Here is a 21,703-nt window from a genome sequence, read left to right as displayed (position 1 = left end):
CAAGAGTCATAATCACACGTAGGCACAAATAAAACCACCCTGCATTTCTAGATAGCTTCATCTTAACTTAGCTAACAGTAACCCGGAAACTTGGTCTTCAAAAAAACCCAAACATGAAGGTCCATGTAACACAAAATCTCCTGATTTTTAAAGTAACCTTATTTACACCAAAACTGAAATCTAGTAATTCAATGTATAGTCTTTAAACATTATTTTATGCCAGACATAAAACAAACCTCTGTGATATAAAAAACAGAGCACATCAACATTCTAAAGTTCAAATAATTTAGAGATCCTAACCCTTCACAGATATTCTTATTATATATACTCTTATTTTTATTATATTCTAACAATATGCTCTAATAGATAAGAACCAGAAAACCTGGCCCAAGAACTCACTCACCCACCCAACGCTTGGATGTGCCTAGCATTGTTCTCAATGCTAGGAGTTAAGCAGTGAACAACCCAAGCAAATTCTTTACCTTCATTCTTCAGCTCCTCGATCTAACAAGGTATTTCAAAGTTTGTGGAAGGGTGGGTGGTATAGAGTGGCTAAGTTGCTGCTAGGGGTGCCTGCATCCCATATGAAAGCGTCTGGGTTTCAGAACACACTCTGCTTCTGACCCAGCTTCCTGCTAACGCACACCCTGGTGGCAGCAGATAATGGCTCAGGAATTTGAGTCCTTGCCACCCACGTAGGACATTCCAGTGGAGTTCCAGGCTCCTGGCTTTGGCTTGGTCAAGTCCCAGCTGTTGAGGACATTTGGGGAGGGAACCAGGGAATGGAATATTGTAGTGTGTTTGTTTCTCTGTGTTGTGCTGCCTTTCAAGTAAATAAAAATAAAACTTTTAGAAGTTCATGGAGGAGCCAGTGTTGTGGTACAATGGGAAAAGCCACTACCTGTGATGCCAGCATCCTATCTGGGCATTGGTTCAAGTCCCAGCTGCCCCACTTCTGATCCAACTCCCTGCTAATATGTCTGGGAAAGCAGCAAAGGATGGCCCAACACAAGTGCTTAGGCCCCTGCACTCAAGTGGGAGAGCTTGAAAAAGCTCCTGGCTTCAGTCTGGCCCAGCCCTGGCCATTGTAGCCATCTGGGGAGCAAACCAACGGACAGAGGCACATGCGCGCTCTCTCACTCTCTCTCACTCTGCTTTTCCAATAAATAAATCTTTTTTAAAAGTTTATGGAAAACAGAATTGAAATATAAGCTTATTTTGGTGAGAAATGTTTTTTTAAATCCATGCATGGTTTCTTCATAACACACATTTTCCGTGTACTTTCTGAAGACCCCTTCTGTATGCTTCAGAATTAGCTGAGCAACTTTGTTTCTAAAACGGATTTCTGATGCTGAATATCAAGAATCCAACTGCAGTGGGGTCCTAGGAACCCACACTTTAAGCAACCACCCCTTTTACCCTGAGTTGTTTGGATGCAGGTCACCCTCTGACCATATTCTTGATACACAGTGATCTGAGTGCCTCTCTGTACTCACTCCCACAGGCAGAGTGAGCCAGACAGCACAGATCCCCTCCTCTCCGTCCATACCAGACTGAAGCCTGAGGGATGCTGCCGGACAGTGCCTCATGCGCTAAGAAATCCACTCCCCAGGGCACAGCGTAACCCACAGGGAGAGAGATGAAGGCACAGAGCGAGGGCAAAGCTCTCTCCTGTAACACGCCTGTTGGGTTCCTGCTCTTCCTCCGATGCCTTTTATCTCACCCATCACAATAGTGGCTGCCTGAGCAAACTCTACGTCCGTAACCTCCTTCCAAAGAAAACCTTCCCCTCTTCTGTCTGGAGGCTGAAGTGGATGATTTCTTTCCATTTCCGGAGAGGAGGTAATTATGAGCAGGTCTAAACGTCAGATCACTTAACAGAAGGTAGTCCCGATCTGGGAGTGCCCTTACCGGACCCTCGCCCAGGGACATGCTGCCATTCCCAGGGCCCCTGGAGAACCTGCCTCTCCTTTCTCCCGCTCCCACTCAGTCCAAATTCTCTTCCCACTGTAGATTTTTCACTTCCACCACACAAGGTAGAGGACACAGCACTGATGTGGAGAACAGGGAAAGGGAATCAGAGCAACCGTATCACTTTCTATTTCCCACTGGAATAACACTGCGCTGGCTCCAGGAGCCTGACCTGCTAAGCGGCAGCCCCTCTCCGCACCACAGCTTCACTCCTCCTCTCTCCTTGGGGCACACCACATTGCAGCTCACCTCAGAGCCCACCTGACCAACTGTGGTGAGGAAAGTCCACCACCAGGCAGGAACCTGAAATGTGATCCAGTCACAGTTCAGTCCACTAGGTGTCTTTCCCTTGAACTAAGTGGAAAAATAACGTAGAACAAGAATGAGTCTTGTACCAAGGCACTCCTTTTCCCACGGTCATTTGTAGAAAAATGCCTTGCAGAAACTCAAAATGGGCATTAACTACATGTCTATTTCAGGGATAAAAGGCACTTCAGTCAAGACTAAACTTTCTTGGATCTGGGTTTACAAGCATGTGAAAAGAAAGGGTTAGGATAGCTAATAGGAGATCTCTGCCATGCAGAAATACGCATACAATCCCACGCAATGGGAAGGCGAGTGGGAAAAGCAGCAGGCAGACTAACTGAGGCTTTGTGGTAAAGGAAGAGAAGCAAAATGAGGAGGAAACCAGCTCAGAACCAAATCTGTATCAGGACAGAAGCAAAGAGGCAGAAATGCCTACTGGGCCTTACATTTCCTATTTACTAAGACTACTCCAGGCGTGGTGTCTATTCCCTTACACTCTAGCATATTCTTTTTTTTTTATTTTAAAAATATTTGCATAGTATATTTGATTTATAAATCTTTTAATCTAGGTCCCCAGTTGATAATAAAAATATAAAAAGTATAATTCTATATTTTACTTCCTAGTGTTTTAAAATCTTTTGTGCTTTTTAAAATAGAGAACACAATGCCATGAAATGAAAACAGTAGTATTTATTATAACCCACATTACTTGTCAATGATTGTAATATTTAATGCATTTTTACTCCTATATTTGTGATGCTATAATTTATTTATACAAAGATATTCTATCTGAAAAAAATCCTTTCTTGTCTGTAATTACAATCACATAAAGTCACAACTTTTGAAACATACCATTTATTAAGATATCTAGAATTTCAACAGCTAATGCCAGGGGTAAAGTTTTATGTTGATGAGTGCTTGAAAAAGATATATAACCTCAGTTAATTTGTGAATAAATTTTATTGGTCATTTTTCCATAGTTCATAATCATTTCTTTCAATAAAATATGAGAGTAAGAGGTACATGGAGGTGTTAGTATTGTTCATTGCACACAGTTATTTGACCATTTCCCATGATAGTCATTCTTATGTCCTCAGTTTTCTACAGAGCAAGTACACCAACACAAAGCAAGTACATACAACAATGGACTAGAATTTGCCAAACTTCCAAAGAAAAGGAACAACACATACTTCGTGTAATAGTTTAGGTTCTTCACCAATAAACAAAAAAGGCTAAAAGAGTTCTTGAAAGGGTGGCTAAAGAGCATCCATAAGTTGCTGTAATATTAACTGAAAGCTCTTTCACATTCATGAAAAAATAAAAAAATAATTAGGCCCAACATAATTTTCCTTCCCCTATGAAATACTTCTTTAATGGGAAGATTATCTCATATTTCAGAAAAACCTCCCATATCCGACTTATACATTTATTTCACTCTGTAATACAAGTCATCAGACAACTAAACTTCCCAAACTGGATGACCCTTCTTCATCCTTTCTATGTATTTGCTAAGCCTGCCACAAAGCATGTTACAGACAAGATGGCTTAAAAAACTTTCTGCTTGTCCATATGTAGACATTTACAGCATTCTAAATAAGGTTTCTAATCTTAACATAATTCATAAGGTACATTTATTTATTATTTTAATTGTTTCCCTATCTTATACTCTAGTCTAAAGCACACAAGTTTTGCACACTAAGCAGTTGTTCACCACTCAATATTTCTTTCCTTAAGCTTACAAATGCAGATACTTGCATCTTTTTTTTTTAATTTATTCTTTTTTTTTAACTTTTGTTTAATGAATATAAATTTCCAAAGTACAGCTTATGGATTACAATGGCTTTCCCCCCATAACGTCCCTCCCACCCGCAACCCTCCCCTTTCCCACTCCCTCTCCTCTTCCATTCACATGAGGATTCATTTTCGATTCTCTTTATCTACAGAAGATCAGTTTAGCATACATTAAGTAAAGATTTCAACAGTTTGCTCCCACACAGAAACATAAAGTGAAAAATCATCACTCTAGCATATTCTACCGCACAGGTCCTTAAATGCCATCTAGACTTTATCCCCAGACCCTCCCAAAGGGTCTGCTTATGCTGCAGGGGTCATCTACATTTCCCAGAGGGCTTCCTTAGAAACACAGCTTCCCATGACATGCTCTGCAGTTCTGTCTGCTGCACTCTACCCTGCAGGCACATTATGGCTTACACTGACTCTGTACTGGCCGGCAGCCTTATCCAGCCGGTCCAATTCTGCTTCTATGGGGGCAGGGGGGAACAGTTCCACACCAATGGCTTACAAACAACCATCTGGAAAACTATCCATTCATAAATGGTGACTGCCAGCAGTGGAGTGGTACTTATTTTTTTTAATGACGATTAACAGAATATAAAACAGGTGGTTACAGCACTATTTCTGGGCTTCAAATTAAAAGGTAACTAAAAGCTGCAATTTTAAGGCAGTCAAACAGCATGTATTTTAGCTCAAACATCTGGCACACGAATGATTTCAAAACTCTTTGGAGAGAAATTGGGAGAAGGGAGAGAGGTAATGAATGGGACCATGAGGCCCCACTACTTGGCACCCAGGCTCAACAGATGCTCCTGTTCTCCACGATGGAGGCCCTCTTCCATAACTCGTGGATCTACTGTGAAGTTACTTTATTTCCCGTATCCCAGTGCATGCTTTGAAACAAGACCCGTAATTACAGTCCAATCACAGGCCAGAGTGTGTGTCTGATGTGGACTTGAGCGGCCTGGCAGGTGTGTGTCATCAGGGACTGCTCTGTTCTTCCCAGGGACCTCTCTCCACTTCAAACCCTTCTGTTTTGGAACACTGGGTACCCACCTCACAAGAATCAACACCCTAAGTCCCTCACTGTGATGTGAACACAGGAGTTTTCTAAAACATTGTGCTAAGCCATTTATCACTCAGCAAACTGTAAACCGAAGCCCCTTCCTGCGGACAAACAGGCAAGACCCAGAGCCTTCCTGAAGCCCAACCACAGCCGACCCCACCTAAAACCAAGAACTTTCCTCCTCAGAAAACTGGTTCAGACAAAGGCAGAAAATACAAGGGAACCTCAGAAATTTGTGAAAAATACACATTTTTAAAATTCCATTTTTCATTAACTTTTTGAAGGTCAAATATCCATTACTACATATATAAACACAGACACAAAGCTATGTCAATATGACACTTTTTTCCTCAAAGAAACATTTATGTAATGAGTAATTTCATAAGTACAACTTTAGGAATATAGTGATTCTTCACACCACACACACCCATTCACCCCCAATCCCACACCACCTTCTCCTCCCTCTCCCATTCTCCATTAAGATTCATTTTCAATTCACTTTATACACAGAATACCAACTCTATACTAAATAAAGATTTCAACAATTTGCATGTACATACACACAAAACTGCTTGAGAACAAGCTTTACTGTTAATTCTCATAATACAACTCATTGAGGACAAAAGTCCTGCATGGGAAGTTAAGTGCACAGTGACTCCTGTTGTTAATTTAACAATTAACATTCTTATGTATCATGTCAGTGATCACCCGAGGCTCTTGACATGAGCTGCCAAGGATATGGAAGCGTTTTAAATCCAAAAGCTCCACCAATATTTAGACAAGGCCATAAGCAAAGTGGAAGTTCTCTCCTCCCTTCAGATAAAAGTGTATCTTCCTTTGATGGTCACTTCTTTCCACTGGGGTCTCACTCACAGAGATCCTTCATGTAGAATATATTTTGTCGCAGTGTCTTTTTTTTTCATGCCTGAAATGTTCTCATGGGCTTTTCTGCCAGACCAGAATGCCTTAAGGGCTGATTCTGAGGTCAGAGTGCAATTTAATGCAATTGTCATTCTATCAGTCTGCAGTGTGGACTCCTTCTCATGTTGGAACATTCTTTTTAATTCTATCTATTGTTATTACCAGATACTTGATTTTATATGACCTCTATAACACTTAATCCTATCTATATGACCACTTTAACACGTAAGATGGCATTATTAATCACCCAACTTAATGGTATTTGGAGTTCCATTTCAAGTTTTTCAACTGTACCCTTAAAAGTCAGTCCATAGGAATGTATGCAGAACTATACAGCTTTACAGTTAGAAACTTCTTCCTCCCTCACTTATTAGCACTATTTTTTACTGAGACCTATTTTCAATGGACTTTTTACAAAGATGACTATGTTAAGAATTCAACACATAGTATGAAGAAAAAAAATCTGTTCCTCAGCAGTCAAGACAAGGGTTGTTCAAGTCATTGCTTCTCAAAGTGTCAATTCCATTTCTACAGATTTCCTTTTAGGTGCTCTATTAGTTATCACACATCAGGGAGAACATATGGTATTTGTCCCTTTGGGAAAGGTTAATTTCACTCAGCATGATGTTTTCTACATTTCACCCATTTTGTTGCAAATAACCATTTTTTTCTTTTACCTCTGTGTAGTATTGCAGAGTACATATTCCATAATTTCTTAATCTACTCTTCAGTTGATGGGCATTTAGGTTGATTCTATGTCTTAACTATTGTGAACTGAGCTCCAATAAACATGGAGGTGCAGATAACTCTTGTTTTCTGATTTCATTTACCTTGGGTAAATTCCCAGGAGTGGAATGGTTGCATCAAATGGTAATTCAGACTTCTTCGGTATTTCCAAACTGCCTTCCATAGTGGTATTACCAGTTTACATTCCCACCAACAGTGGATTAGGATACCTTTTCCCCCACTTTCTTACCAGCATTAGTTGTTTGTTGATTTCTGTATGAAAGCCATTCTAACTGGAATGAGGTGAAACCTCTTTATGGCTTTGATTTGCATTTCCCTGATGGCTAGTGATCCTGAACATTTTTTCATGTGTCTGTTGGCCATTTGGATTTCCTCTTTTGTTTAAGTCCTTTGCCCATTTCTTAACTGGGTTGTTTGTTTTGTTGTTGTGGAGTTTCTTGATCTCTTTACATATATATTTTGGTTATTAATCCTTTATCAGTTGCATAGTTTGCAAATAATTCTTCCCATTCTGTCAGTTGCCTCTTCACTTTCCTGTTTCTTTTGTAGCACCTACAGTAGCTTCTCAATCTGATGTAATCCCATTTATTAATTTTGGCTTTGATTGCCTGTGCCTCCAGGGTCTTTTCCAAGAAGTCTTTGCCTGTGCCAATGTCTTGATCTATAGTAATCTGAATGTGTCAGGTCATAAATTTAGGCTTCAATCCATTTTGAATGGATTTTTGTGTAAGGTGTAAGGTAGGGGTCCTGCTTCATACTTCTGCATGTGGAATTCCAGTTTTCCCAGCACCATGTATTGAAGAGACTGTCCTTGCTAAAGGGATTGCTTTTAGCTCCTTACTCTAAGTTGGTTGTAGATGCCTGGATTAATTTCTGGCATTTCTATTCTGTTCCATTGGTTTATCCATCTGTCTTTATACGAGTACCAGGCTGTTCTGATTATAACTGCCTTGTAGTATGTCTTGAAATCTGGTATTGAGATGCCTCTGGCTTAGTTTTTGCTGTGTAAGATAGCTTTAGTTATTCAAGGTCACCTGTGTTTCTAAATGAATTTCAGCATCATTTTTTCTAGATCTGAGATGAATGTCTTTGGTATTTTGATTGGTATTGCACTGAATCTATGAATTGCTTTCAGAAGAAGTACATTTTGATGATGATGATTCTTGTAATTCATGAACATGAAAAGTTTTTCCATTTTGTTTTGTTTTCTTCTATTTCTTTGATGTTCTGCAATTCTCATCATAGAGCTCTTTGACATCCTTAAATTATTCAAAGGTATTTGATTTTTTTGTAGCTATTGTGAGACTGTTCTTGCATTGTTTGAGTATACAAAGGCTGTTGATTTTTGTGTATTAATTTTATATCCTGCTACTTTACCAAACTTTTCTATGAGTTCCAATAGTCTCTTAGTGGAGTCTTTTGGATCCCCTATATATACAATCATGTCAACTGCAAATAGGGATAGCTTGGCTTCCTCTTTCCCAATTTGAATCCCTTTGATTTCTTTTTCTTGCCTAATGGGTCTGGCTAAAAGTTCCAGGACTATACTGAATAGCAATTATGAGTGGGCATCCTTGTCTGGTTCTGGATCTCAGTGAAAATGCATCTAACTTTTCCCCATTCAACAGGAAACTGGCAGTGGGTTTGTCATAAATTACCTTGATAGTGTTGAGGAATGTTCCTTCTAAACCCAATTTGCTTAGAATTTTATCATGAAATGGTGTTGTATTTCATTAAATGCTTTCTCTGCATCTATTGAGATAATTATATGGTTTTTATTCTTCAGTTTGTTAATGTGATGTAGCACATTGATTTGCCAATGCTGAATCATCCTTGCATACCAGGGATAAATCCCACTTGGTCCAGGTGAATGACCTTTCTAATGTGTTGTTGGATTGGTGAGAATTTTGTTGAAGGTTTTTGTGTCTATGTTTATCAGGGAAATTAGTCTTTAGTTCTCTTTCTCTGTTGCATCTTTTCCAGATTTAGGAATTAAGGTGATCCTGGCTTCTTAGAATTTGGGAGGATTCCTTCTCTTTCAATTGTCTTGAATAACTGCGAAGATTGTAGTTAGTTCTTCTTTAAATGTCTGATAGAATTTAGCAGTGATGTCATCTGGTCCTGGCTTTTCTTTGTTGGTAGAGTCTTTATTACTGATTCAATTTCTATCTTGGTAATGGTTCTGCTTAGGTTTTCTATTCTTCATGGCTCAATTTAGGTAGGTTGTATGTGTCCAGAAATCTATCCATTTTTTTAGGTTTCTCAGTTTGTTGACATACACCTCTTGTAGTAATTTCTGATGATTTTTATTCCTGTGTATGGTATATTTCCTTTTTCATCTCTAATTTCATTAAATTTGAATCCTCTCATTTTTTTCTGGTTAGTTGGAACAATTAGGGTCTCAATTTTGTTTTTCAAAAAAAAAAACAGCTCTTTGTCTTGCTGATCTTTTGTATTGTTTTCTTTCAATTTTGTTTTCCTCTCTAATTTTAATTATTTTTCTCCTACTAGTTTTGGATTTGGTTTGCTGTTGTTTTTCAAGATCCTTGAGATGCACTCATAGCTCATTTATTTGGTATCTTTCCAATTTCTTGATGTAGGCACTGATTGCTATCAACTTTCCTATTAGCACTGCTTTGGCTGTATCCCATAAGTTTTGATATGCTGTACTGTCATCTTTGTTTCCAGAAACTTTTTGATTTCTCTTTTGATTTTCTTCTATGACCCACCGTTCATTCAGGAGCACGTTATTCAGTCTCCATGTGTTTCTCTATGTTCTGGAGATTCCTGAGTAGCTGATTTCCAGATTCACTGCATTGTGTTCCCAAGAATATGTATGGTAGGATTTTGATTTTTTTTTTTTTAATTTCCTGAGACTCGTTTTATGGCTTAGCCTGTGGTCATTCCCAGAGAAAGTTCCATGCACTGCTGAGAAGAATGTGTATTCTGCAACTGTAGGATGAGAAGTGAAGTTCTGTAGATATCTGTTAGGTCTATTTGGTTTATAGTGTTATAAGTACTGCTTCCTTGCTGAATTTCTGTCAGGTTAATCTGTCCATTGCTGAAAGTGGGGTATTGAAGTCCACCATTACTATTGTATTTGAGTTTATATCTTTAGATCCATTAAAATTTCTTTTAAATAGCCTGGTGCCATGTAATTAGATGCATATATTTTTTTTTTTTTGACAGGCAGAGTGGACAGTGAGACAGAGAGAAAGGTCTTCCTTTTGCCGTTGGTTCACCCTCCAATGGCCGCCGCGGCTGGCGTGCTGCGACCGGCACACTGCGCTGATCCGATGGCAGGAGCCAGGTGCTTCTCCTGGTCTCCCAAGGGGTGCAGGGCCCAAGCACTTGGGCCATCCTCCACTGCACTCCCTGGCCACAGCAGAGAGCTGGCCTGGAAGAGGGGCAACCAGGACAGAATCCGGCATCCCGAACAGGACTAGAACCCAGTGTGCCGGCGCCACAAGGCGGAGGATTAGCCTAGTGAGCTGCGGCGCCGGCTGCATATATGTTTATAATAGTTATATCTCCCTGTTGAATTTATCCCTTAATCTTTACATAGTGCCCTTCTTTGTCTCTTCTAAACAGTTTTTGTGTTAAAGTCTATTTTGCCTGACATTAGGATGGCTACACCAGCTGTTTTTTGGTTTCTGTTAACTCGGATATTTTTTTCCATTCTTTCACTTTCAGTCTGCATTCACCTTTGTTAGTGAGATGTTTTTCTTGTAGGCAGCAAATACTTGGGTTTTATTTTTTAATCCATTCATCTAGTCTGTGTCTTTTAACAGGAGGAGATTTGCTTCTTCATGGATTTGCTTCTGATTACTTCTAAGTAATCCTATGATCAATTTTTTGAATTTCATTTATGGCATTTTTTCAATCTCACTGTCTTCACAATCTAGTACTGAAGTGTTGTGTTCTTTTGGGGTTGTTATGCTGTCTTCCTTATTCTTGTTTCTTGAATTGGCATGTTTGTTATTCAGCATTTGTGGATTTCTTCTTTGGTTTTCCACTGTAGCAGCTTTTATCTCTGGACTAAGTCTATATGGATTAGTGCAGTGGCTGCCTTCAGGGAATACCTAGAGGTGTGTGATGGTTGTGGCCAGGGAGCTCTGTTTGGCTCTCCAGGGTGAAGGGCGTGTCTGAGGTGACACACCCAGGTTTGGTGTGGTAGACTGTTTTTTTAATTTAGGGGAGTTTTGTTCTTTTCTGTCAGCATAGACTCAGCTGAGCTCCTCTACTGGAATGAGACCAGTGGCTGGGCACTAGCCCCTGTGGGTATATTACTCATCCCCTTTGCCATGAGGACCACACAAAGGATACATGCAGTCCTCAGTGTAAGCTCAGATTCCTGAGCAATGTCCCTCTCCAGGTAACCAAGGAGCCCTGATTGTGTGGTGCCTCCCACAGTTACTGCCCAAAGTCCCAGCCACACCCTGAGTGCTCCCACACAGCCTCAGTGTTCTCACAGTCCTGAGCACTCAGCCCCCTGTCTGTTCTCCCCACCAGACTCAGTCGTCTCAGCTTGGCTGGTTGCTGGTTCTGGAAACAAGCTGGCGCAACTGTTACGTATGTCCAAAATGGCACCTGCTTTCTGTCAGCTTGTTACAGGACACCATTGCAGGGTGATCAGGGAGAGAGCAAATGTGCCTCCACTTTGTTTTTTTCTGCTCTGGTTTGACAAGTACACTATCCCCCAGTGGGCTCCAAGCCAGTTTCCCTCTAGGCTCTTTCTGCAGTTTTTTCACCAGTGTCTTGGGCTGCTACAGTCTGGTCTCACCTCATTCTCCAACGCTGGTCTGGAGGCTCTTGGCTGCTGGCATCCTGAATTGTGCATGTACATGTAGCTCCACCGTGTCCTTCCAACTTGTGTAGTTTCCTCTGCTGTTTTCTCCCTAACTCTTCCCTGAGACTGAACTCTTTCTACTTTAAGACTATCTTCTCCTAGACAAGAGCAGCAAGCTCCCTCCCTACTCCATCACTTTAATCCAATCTTCCATGTGACACTTTCAAAAGTAAATCTCACCACTGTAACCCCTTCTGTGGCCTACTGATCTACCTCATCTGGCCTATAGCACTATGCCCCATTCACTGAGATCCACGCTTCCTTCCAATCTCTTATCTCCACCCACTTTGGCATCTGAACCACAATCTCCTGCCTCAGGACTCTGGAACTGGATGTCCCCTCTGCCTGGAAAGTTCTTTCTTGGTTCCATTAATGCCCCACTGCCAGCTGTCATCCAAGTTTTCCCATGTTACTCAACAGTGAGGCTTTTCATGAGCACACGGTCCACACCTTACTTTAGACTCACCACTTCCATCATGCCCCATCTTCTCAACCTACTCTATTTTTACTTCAAAGCACATTACCCAGTAATTTATATAACTAATTTACTACTCTCCCTCATTAGAATACAACACCTAAGGAAGAGGAGACACATTTAGAAATGCAAACAAGATTCTGAAAAATGATGACACAAGTATGATTTTATAAGGATTACCTTTTGTTATTTGTACACTTGTATGTATATATCATTGTAGGAAATGTTAAAGCATGATCATTAAATGAAAAAAATACAAGTTTTAAATGCTGAAGAGCATTTTTACTTGTAGAAATGTTCAGGCAAGTGGACTCACACATAAGGAACAAACTGGAAAAATGGTACTTGTCTCTGAGCAGAATTATGTACATGCTTTCTTTCTGATTTTCTTATTATTTCATACCTGCTTTTTGAAAGTGTATATTTATATCATAAAGGCAAAAAGAGTACTGTAGTGGATTTTTTAAAAAGGTAGCAACTAGTCAGCAATTAAAATAATGAATTTACAAGAGACAAATAACAAACTAATACTACAGGTGTTACATAATGCTAATGTTTTTAAAGCATAATATATCTAACATTGCCAAATACGACCCTTGTCTGTCTACCTGGAACTCTGAAATAATCAAAATTTTGACAGCTCACCTTTTCAGCTTTGACCAATAAATACCACAATGCCACCCTTTCAGTTAGATTACACTCCCCGATGCTTTAACAAGACAATAAAAGGCAAAGTTTACATTTCATCTAACCTGTTCCTAATTGCTAGGATATAAAATACAAAATATCTCATTGTTTGTCATAAGGAGGATGGTAGATATAAACAAATTATGATTAGTCGCTGAGGAGGTATATAAGTTTTAATACAAAAAGAAGTAATTTCTATTTTTTAAGATTTTTATTTGAGGGGCCAGTGCTGTGGCGCACTAGGTTAATCCTCCACCTGTGGCACCGGCATCCCATATAGGCGCCGGTTCTAGTCCTAGTTGCTCCTCTTCCAGTCCAGCTCTCTGCTGTGGCCTAGGATAGCAGAAGAAGATGGCCCAACTGCTTGGGCCTCTGCACCCGTATGGGAGACTGGGAAGAAGCACCTGGTTCCTGGCTTTAGATTGGCACAGCTCCGGTCGTTGAGGCCATTGGGGAATGAACCAGCGGAAGGAAGGCCTTTCTCTCTGTCTCTCTCTCTGTAACTCTACCTGTCAAATAAATAAATAAAATCTTTAAAAAAGATTTTTATTCATTTGAAAGGCAGAGTTGGGGATGGGGGAAATGGAGAGAGAGAGAATTTCCATCCACTGGTTCACTCCCCAAAGGTCAGCAATAGCAGGGGCAGTGCCAGGCAGAAGCCAGGAGCCCTATCCTGGTCCCCCCATGGGTACAGAGACAGAAGCACCTGGGCCATCTTCTGCTCCTTTCCCAGGTGTCCAGCAGGGAGGTGGATGGGAAGTGGAATAGCCGGGACTCAAGCCAGCATTCACACAGGATGCGGGTTCTAAGGTGGCAGCTTAACCTGCTGTGCCACAGCATCAGCCCCTAAAGAATTAATTTCTAACAGGTACTTTCTAGAAATTACATGGTGTGAGAACACTCAAATACCAGTAGCATGTCATTTCTGTCACTGCTACTCTGCTGTGCATCATAAGGAACTTAAGTTAAGGGGCCAGTGTTGTGGCACAATGGGTTAATCTGCTGCCTGCAATGCGAGCATCCCACAAGAGCACTGGTTCCAGTCCTGGCTGCTTCCCTTATGATCCAGCTCCCCGCTGATGTGCCAAAGAAAGCAGTGAAAGATGGCCCAACTGCTTTGGCCACGGCCACCCATGTGGGAGACTCAGATCAAGTTCCAGGCTCCTGGCTTCAGGCTGGACAGACCACTTCTGGCCATTGCAGCCATTTGAGGAGTGAAAGGGCAGATGGTAGATCTCTTTCTCTCCCTCCCTCCCTCCCCTCTCTCTCCCTCCCTCTCAAATAAGTAAATGAATCTTAAAAAAAGATCCTTCGGGTTGGCTCTGTGACGGCCCTGTGACGGCCCTGTGACGTAGTGGGTAAAGCCACTGCCTGCCCTGCTGGCATCCTATGTGGGTGCTGGTTTGAGTCACTGTTGCTCTATTTCCGATCTAGCTCTCTGCTATGGCCTGGGAATGCAGGAGAAGATGGCTCAAGTCCTTGGGCCCCTGCACCTGCGTGGGAGACCCGGAAGAAGCTCCTGGCTTCAGATCGGCGAAGGTCCGGCCATTGCAGCCAACTGGGGAGTGAACCAGTGGATGGAAGACCTCTCTCTCTGCCTTTCCTTCTCTCTCTGTGTAACTCTTCCAAAATAAAATCTTTAAAGAAAAAAAGATCCTTAAAAAGCATATCATACTAGTACAATCCAAACTGTATCTTATAAATAGGTTGCAAGCAACCTTTGCATTCTGGCTATCACAATCGAGTAAATTTTTGATCCAGCCCCCCTACTTGAAACTAGGACACAAAACACAGTATCTGTCTTTACAAGTGTGTTGGAGGCTTCTGTTTTGTCATTTCCTAGCAGTTATTTCCCAACGGCCTCTGCTGAGAGCTTTGGTTATAGTGTTCAATTTATACTCAAAGAATAGTCTGGCAGCACTGATATCTACAGATTTTCTAGCTACTTGTGGCAAAACAGGATAGAGTAACACCTGAGTTTAACTCTATTCCACCAAGAAGTCGCAGTACAAGGACAGCAGAGAAACAAATAACATGTTGCTAGGCATCAGGAGGAAGGGTAACAGCATTCAGGAGATAACAGATTTTTAAAGGAGAAAAGGCAGAAAAAGGACTTAAATGAACAAAACTGCAGTGTAAATGGACACTGAAGAGAAAAAAAAATCATTTCAGTTTATGCTGACCCAACTCTAGAAAAATCCTGAAAGACTTGGAGGCCTAAGTTACGGGGTGCAACACTTGGCTAGAAATGGGGACTCTCCGAAAATCTGTTAACCTTCACTCCCACTCAAACCACAAAGGACAGACATCTGGTAGGAGATTGCGAAATGTTCAAAATGGTAGGCCCCAGGCTCTGGAACATGAAGAACAGTGGAAGCATACAAAGCACTGAGCACATCCAGGGAGTCTAAACAAGCCTCTGCATCCTACATGAGAAAACACAACAAGTCTCCCAAGTGAAAGAACCCTCCAATGGCTCGGCCAAATCAATGAAAAAGACTATTTAAGGCTTTGTGGAGCCTGGATGAAAGAGATTCCAAAATTCGCAACATTCACAAAAAGAGAAATACATGAGTCACATAAGCAGGTCCAGAAATCACATTCTCAACACCAGAATTAAAGAGGTAAGAGAGAAATGTCTCCAAAATTCTGAGAATGAGTAATTCCTGCTCTTTCAGTTTATACCCAACTATCACTTAAGTTAGCAGAATGCTATTTCGGAAGTGCAAAGACTGAAGAAATGTTCTCTCACACACACTCTTTCTTGTTGGCTAATACTCCACAAAACATGGGAGACAACAAGAAAGATGAACATGTGAGGTCCGCACATAGGGACTGATACAGAGTCAGAGGTCACTGCAGCAAGCTCAGGATACAGAACGGGAAGGCTCAGCACCAGCAAAAGCTCAAAGGAGCCATCTGAGAGATGGCATTCAACCGCATGAGGGGAAACACACTGAGAGGAATTTTACAACTGTGTGTGAGCATCCTAGAAGACACAGCAGTAAGAAAAACAAGGTAATTCATTCCAGGAAAAATGAAGTATCCTACAAAGAAACATAATCATAGTACAGGAGTTGCTTTAGCAGCAACTAATATTTACCTAGTCATAAATAAACCTGAGGGCTGACTTTTGATTTAATCCCCAAATTAGAACTGTTTCAGCCAGCTGAATGAAAGGATGTGAAGGAGTATGAGAACAGCAAAGCCCTCACCTTCCATAACCAGAAGTCAATATACAAAGCTGTCAAGTTTATAAACCACAAAAAGCCCAGCAAAACATTAGACACATGTGTAGCAACACTTAAACAAAAAAGCTTAAATCCAATAAAAAGCAGTTTCCTCTAAGAGAATTTCAAAAGAATGGGATCACACCTGCTAAACACTCCTGCAATCGCCTACCTGTCATCTAGGCAGTTTAAGAAACGAAGAAAGATTTGTGCAATATCTGCTTTCCCTGCACAACTGTGGGAGTGTGCTGAGGCCAAGACTGTTGCACCTGCCAAGCTGGATCAGAAGTGGAGCAGCCAGGACTTGAACCAGCACCCATTTGGGATGCCGACACTGCAAGTGGCAGCTTTACCCGCTACACCACAGCGCCAGCCCCCATTTCTCAGAACCATACTAGACACACACCACACAGATTGACTGACTTACACCCTCACATGTGCTTTCGAAGGAGCACAGCACAGGGGGTGGTGGAGGCATGGTGTGGAAACAAGAACCAGAGCTGCAGGTAGAGAGACTTGAGTTCAACTCTCATCCCTGCTACTTACCCCCTCTCGTGATTTGAGGTTGATCACTTCCCAGTGGGAGTGGTGCCACTCTGTTACTTGCCTACCTGGATGGAGGTGTTTTGAATTAGGCCAAAGACCAGAGGATGCCTTTGACAATTAGTGGACACAGTCATGGATGCCAAACATCATGCTAAGGACAGGAGAGCCCAGTTAAAAGGACAGAACTGTTCCACCCAAAATGCCTCTTGCCTCTACCACTAAGCACACTCTCACTCTGACTTTCCTTAATTTTCAGATGATGATAATAAGTGTACAAACCTTTTAGTCTAAGGGCTAAATGAGATGGTTGCAAGTACCCAGCCAAGGAGTAAGTACATAATCAGTTCTTGATAAATGCTGTGCTCAGCTAACTATCTCCCTCCTGAGTTACAAGCATGCAGGCAGCTCATTTTAAACAGGTCAGTTAAGCACGATACAGCAAACAAAGTTGAGCAACCATTTTCTCAAAGCAGGTAAAAGGCGGCAGGTATCCCTCCCAGTTTCACATTGCAGCAATATCTGCTTAAGAGGCTTTTACAAAAATTCTCCTAAGCCTTAAATCAAGAGCTAAACACTGTTTAGACAGAGATTTTTACAACCCGGATCCATTCTAATTTTCTTACTGCCTCTTTCACACGGTCCCACTAATGGACATAGCTCCTAACAAATCACAAACTCATGCAGGCCTCTGCTTAGACTAGAATACCTGTTCCCTGTATCTATGGTCCTGGATAAGGTTTTTTTGTTTGTTTGGCCTATAGAAACATTAACAGTTCCTTCAAGGCCCAGTTAAAATCACCTCTACCATGAAGCCCTCCCTGGTCTCCCCTATCACCCCTAAAGAGTCCATTTTTGTGTGCTCATAAGCTGAGCTTAACTCTACAGCTGGGATTCTCCAAGTTAGGATCCACAGAACTCTGGGAGTTCTCTAGCTTCCTAAGAAAACTTCAATTGCAATTTTCATTTGCTTACACATATATATTTTAATTATATAAACATAATCACGTATATTTTAGATTTTACATATATTATGTATATGTATATTATGTATATATGTAAAATCTAAAAAACATATAAACACTTCCTGGATCTGTGAACCAAGACAGGATGAGTGAGCAATGTAAGTGCCCACACCTGAGTCTGAATACATCGGCGTGCTGATGCTAACAGGCCTTCTTTAATTGCTGATGATGAATGAGAACAGAGCAGCAGGAAACTCAACACATAAATGATGTGTTCACACCAAGTGAAGCTCACATAACTCGTAAGACTCTTTAAAAGCAAAGGTTTTTCTGTGGCTCAAACAGGGAAATGCAGAAAGACCTGTCTCAGGACATCATGCAAGCCCCCAAAAGACTGCTTGACCCTGTGTTTATCCCAATTTGTACCATACATTTTGTGTATAGTCAAAACAGGATAATGTTGTAAACCTTTTATTGACCTTATAATTATGTATTTTATGTTTTGTTCTATGAAACTGTTAAAAGAATCTGTTCTTCAGGAGTATCTGTATCTTTTTGTATTTGCACATGTGTAAGTTACATAAGAAACTTCATGTAAGTCAACAGAGGAAGTACAGAAAAGGAGACTAACAACACAACCTTGGGAGAATTTCAAGCACACTGACAAACCAGAGGGAGGGCATCTGTCCTTCCTGCTTGTTAAGAGACCTCAGAGTTGCAGCCACAGCATAAGAACTGACACATGTCCACTGACTGAAAAGCAGATGTGACTTTGGGCAAGTTTATTTAACCCTGTTTTTCTGCAATAAAATCAGGATACCAATAAGACAGGTTTGCAAAAGATCATGTTCAATACGATGTTTCTAAAAGTTCTTTGAGGATGGGAAAGTGCTAAACAAGTGACCAGTGCTAGCATTATTCTTCTCAAGCGCTCTGTTTCTCCAGGCTTATGGAGAAAGCCTTTTTTCAATGATCCACTTGGCCACCTGGAGCCCACTATGTTGAAGAGACTCCTCTGCATCTGAAACCACTACTACAGAAGATAAAGCCTGCTCTGTTTTTATCGCCCCAAACAGAAACAGTCAAAATACCCTTTTGATTCTGAAATAAGATCAAGGTGACAAATTGTAACTCTGTTTCCAATCTTGTTAATACCAGGATTGTTGTGTTACTGGGACATTTGGTACTACAGGGTTTTTCCATTTGTTTCATTAAACTTTCAATAAAGGCTTTGTGTTTGTTTATACCCTTGAAAAGAAAGATTTAAGCTCATTTAAAACAGTCAAAAACCCACACAAGGGATTATCTGCTATCCTCTTAACATCTGGCAAGTTCTAAAGTAGATGAGGACAAAAGTAGTGTTCCTATGAGCACAATTAAAATTTTCATTGTCAAAGAGCCACACAGCCTGTGTCTATCTGGAAACGATGAGAACAGCCAGAGAAGTGGTAGACAAGGAACTAGCTGCTAGAGTGGTCACAGCTCTAGCCAGAAAAGAAATTAGCATGCAGAAGCAGCATAACAGATCAAAATAAAGCCTGGAGGCAGATGGGATTATATGAACCTGAAACTGGCCTTACTCCTTTCTTAAACTGGCTCGCAGGTTCCCAAGTTTGGCAGTCTAGTTAGGATTTCTGCTAAAGCCTTCTTCCATACTGTCCTAGACGGTTAGTGCCACCACAGACTGTCTGCCCACACCAGCAAAGCTCTGACATCCTGCACCAGACCTGTCAGACCTCCAGTCTATTTTTAACCACGGTGTAACTTTGAATTGTAAACTCTCCAACAGTCAGGGCGGCCTCGGGGACAACTTCCCAGGAGAACAGCCCAGTCAATCACAGCAGGAGCTTTCTCAGAAAGGTGTCTTATGAACACAGGATCTTAATGGAGATGTTTCCCAACACACGACTAAAATCAAATCACAGAAGCCCAACGCAACTGGCTCGGCCACAGTTCCCTGTTCGCTATCCACTTCGCTTTGGGAGCAACCGCGAAGTCTTTCGGGTGTGAAATAAACATTTCTGGAAGGCGTCCTGCCAATGGCCAGGGTAACCCTCTGCTTGTGCCATTTGGGGGAGCAAGGAGGGAGTGTCCTGTGCCTCCGTGCCCATCTAAAGTTTACAGCAGTGAGGGGCGTTCCGTTTGAGACCTCTTCCTGCTCCCAGGGCGGGTGGAAAGACGCAGGAAGGGGTATTTTAAGAAAGACATGTATTTTAAAAACGAGATTTTTTTCGGCAGGCAGGGGAAATAGAGAGGATGACTTAGAACAGGTCTGAGTGACAGAAAGCAACACAGCCTAACTAACCCAGGATTAGGACGCTGAGGCAGATGCTTCCAAAAGGACCGGCAAAGGGAGGGGTCATTAAAATGTCCACTCAATGGCAGACCAAGCTAATGAGAAGTTTTACGTGTCTTTTTTTTTTTAAACGAAGTTTTGGGAACTTGTGCTCACTCTTTAAAAAAAAAATTGAGAAACATGTAAATAAGATGATAAAACCGCAGACGAGGGAGTGACGCCAGCGCTGTATTTACCCGCTCCACCTCGGCCCCACCGAGCCACGCGAGGGGCGCTCGGTCGCGCCCGGGCTCCACGGTGCTTCCCACTACCGCCCGCGGACGCGCGGGATCGCCCTGGCCGCACCACTGGGGGAAGAGGCGCGCGCGCCGAGCCGGTGCGGGGTTCACGTTCCGAGGACGCGGTGGGCAGGGAGAGCGAACTCCGCCGGGAGCTGAGCGCACGCAGGAGAGGGGAGTGCGCGGCACCGGGAACTGGGAACCCGGGAGGAAACTTCAGCCATGGAGGAAGGAGAACAGAAAGTGGCGAGCGAAGCGCTGCGTGGCCCCGCGGTCAAGCCGGGAGCCCCAGTCCCGCGAGTCCGCCCCCCGACGCCCCCTACCTGGCAGTGCCCCGGCCCGGAGCGGGCGGCTGGTTCGTTCCCGGCTTCTCCTCCTCTTCCTCTTCCTTGTCCCGGGAAGAGCTTCGGGGAGCGAAGAACCGAGAGAAGCTGTGCCAGGGGGCGCTGCCCCTCCTCCGGCCGCCGGACATCTCCCCGGCGCGGCGGGCGCCCGGCCCGGGACCGTCTGCGGGGACTTGAGCCCGGCCCGGCCGGGCGCCTCGGGACCCGGCGAGGGCAAGACCCGACTCGGCGCGAGCCGCCAGCGCGGCTCAGTCCATCCCGAGCGCGAGAGGCGCGGGCGCGACGCGCTCCCCGCGCGGCTGCCGCTGCTCGCGCCGCGCCGCGCCGGCTGCTCCTCCTCCCGCCCTCGCCCCGCGCGGCCCGCCCCCAGGAGGAGCCAGCGGCCGCGGCGCCGCCCGGAGCCCCGCGCCGCCGCCACCCCGCCGAGAGTGCTGGCCCTGGGGGCCACGCGCAGCCCGGGGACGCCGGGCTTCCCGCCCAAAAGCCGTCCAGGCTCTAGCCTACCTGGCTTTGCTTCCAGTTGACTACAGATTGTTTCCTATCCTGAGTGAGGGCACGGAAAGAGTTCCCAGACTTTGCCAAGTTCGAGGTCTACGAACTAAGGTGAAGACACCTGGTAAACGGCAGTCGTCCTGAGCCGCCCGGGAGCCCACTGCGCCCCTGCGCAGGACGCGGTCTGCCCGGCGCAGAATCCCGCAGGTGAAGGGGGCGGTGCCCGCCCGAGTTGCCCGCTTGCCGCTGATCCCGTGGGCTTGACCTGCAGTGATTTTCTCGAACCCGCATACACCTGAAAGTTCTCACCTTCCAGGTGGCCTTCTACCCCGCGAACCCCTTTTTTTACACACTCGACGCGGATCAAAAGCAGGTGCGATTCAGCCTTATAAAGACCGAGGCAAGTGTGCGGTTGTCGGCACACACGTCACTGAGCTCTGGAAAGGACAAGGCCCTTAAGACTCCCTTTAAAGTCAACGTCAAATAGGGTAGCGTGGTTAGCCTACGTTTTTTATAGCCTGGCAGTGGCGAGGGTGGACAGCAAGGAGAGGCCCGTTCAGCCCAGGTGTTTCCATTTCGTTTAAAGCGTGTGCGAGTCAAGGAAATGATACGGCGTTTGTTCACTATACCTTTTACACAAGGAAATGAGATAAAAGTGAAATGTCCACCGCAGCTTTCCCCCGGGCTGGGGGATGGGGGAACGTGGATAATCCCAGCTCTGGCCTGGAGACCCTGCAGG

General features: G+C 43.3%; 1 protein-coding gene across 4 annotated transcripts in view; it reads right to left on the bottom strand.

Moving 5' to 3' along the window:
• CRYBG3 (crystallin beta-gamma domain containing 3) overlaps nt 1-20,804 on the bottom strand; it is a 135,229-nt gene extending 114,425 nt beyond the window's left edge. For 2 of the 4 annotated variants that reach the window (XR_011387807.1, XR_011387808.1), the window contains exon 1: nt 20,452-20,804. Coding sequence is in view for 2 of the 4 variants with exons in the window: in XM_070071942.1 (XP_069928043.1) it covers nt 20,452-20,600 (149 nt within the window). In the remaining 2 variants the exon portion in view is untranslated. The remainder of the gene's footprint in view (nt 1-20,451) is intronic. The other 2 variants (XM_070071942.1, XM_051859382.2) reach the window with 2 other exon arrangements.
• Between the last annotated feature and the right edge of the window lie 899 nt (nt 20,805-21,703).

Source organism: Oryctolagus cuniculus, chromosome 4 (genome assembly GCF_964237555.1).
Source record: "Oryctolagus cuniculus chromosome 4, mOryCun1.1, whole genome shotgun sequence".
Lineage (NCBI taxonomy): Eukaryota > Metazoa > Chordata > Mammalia > Lagomorpha > Leporidae > Oryctolagus > Oryctolagus cuniculus.
This window is presented reverse-complemented; position numbering and strand designations above follow the sequence as displayed.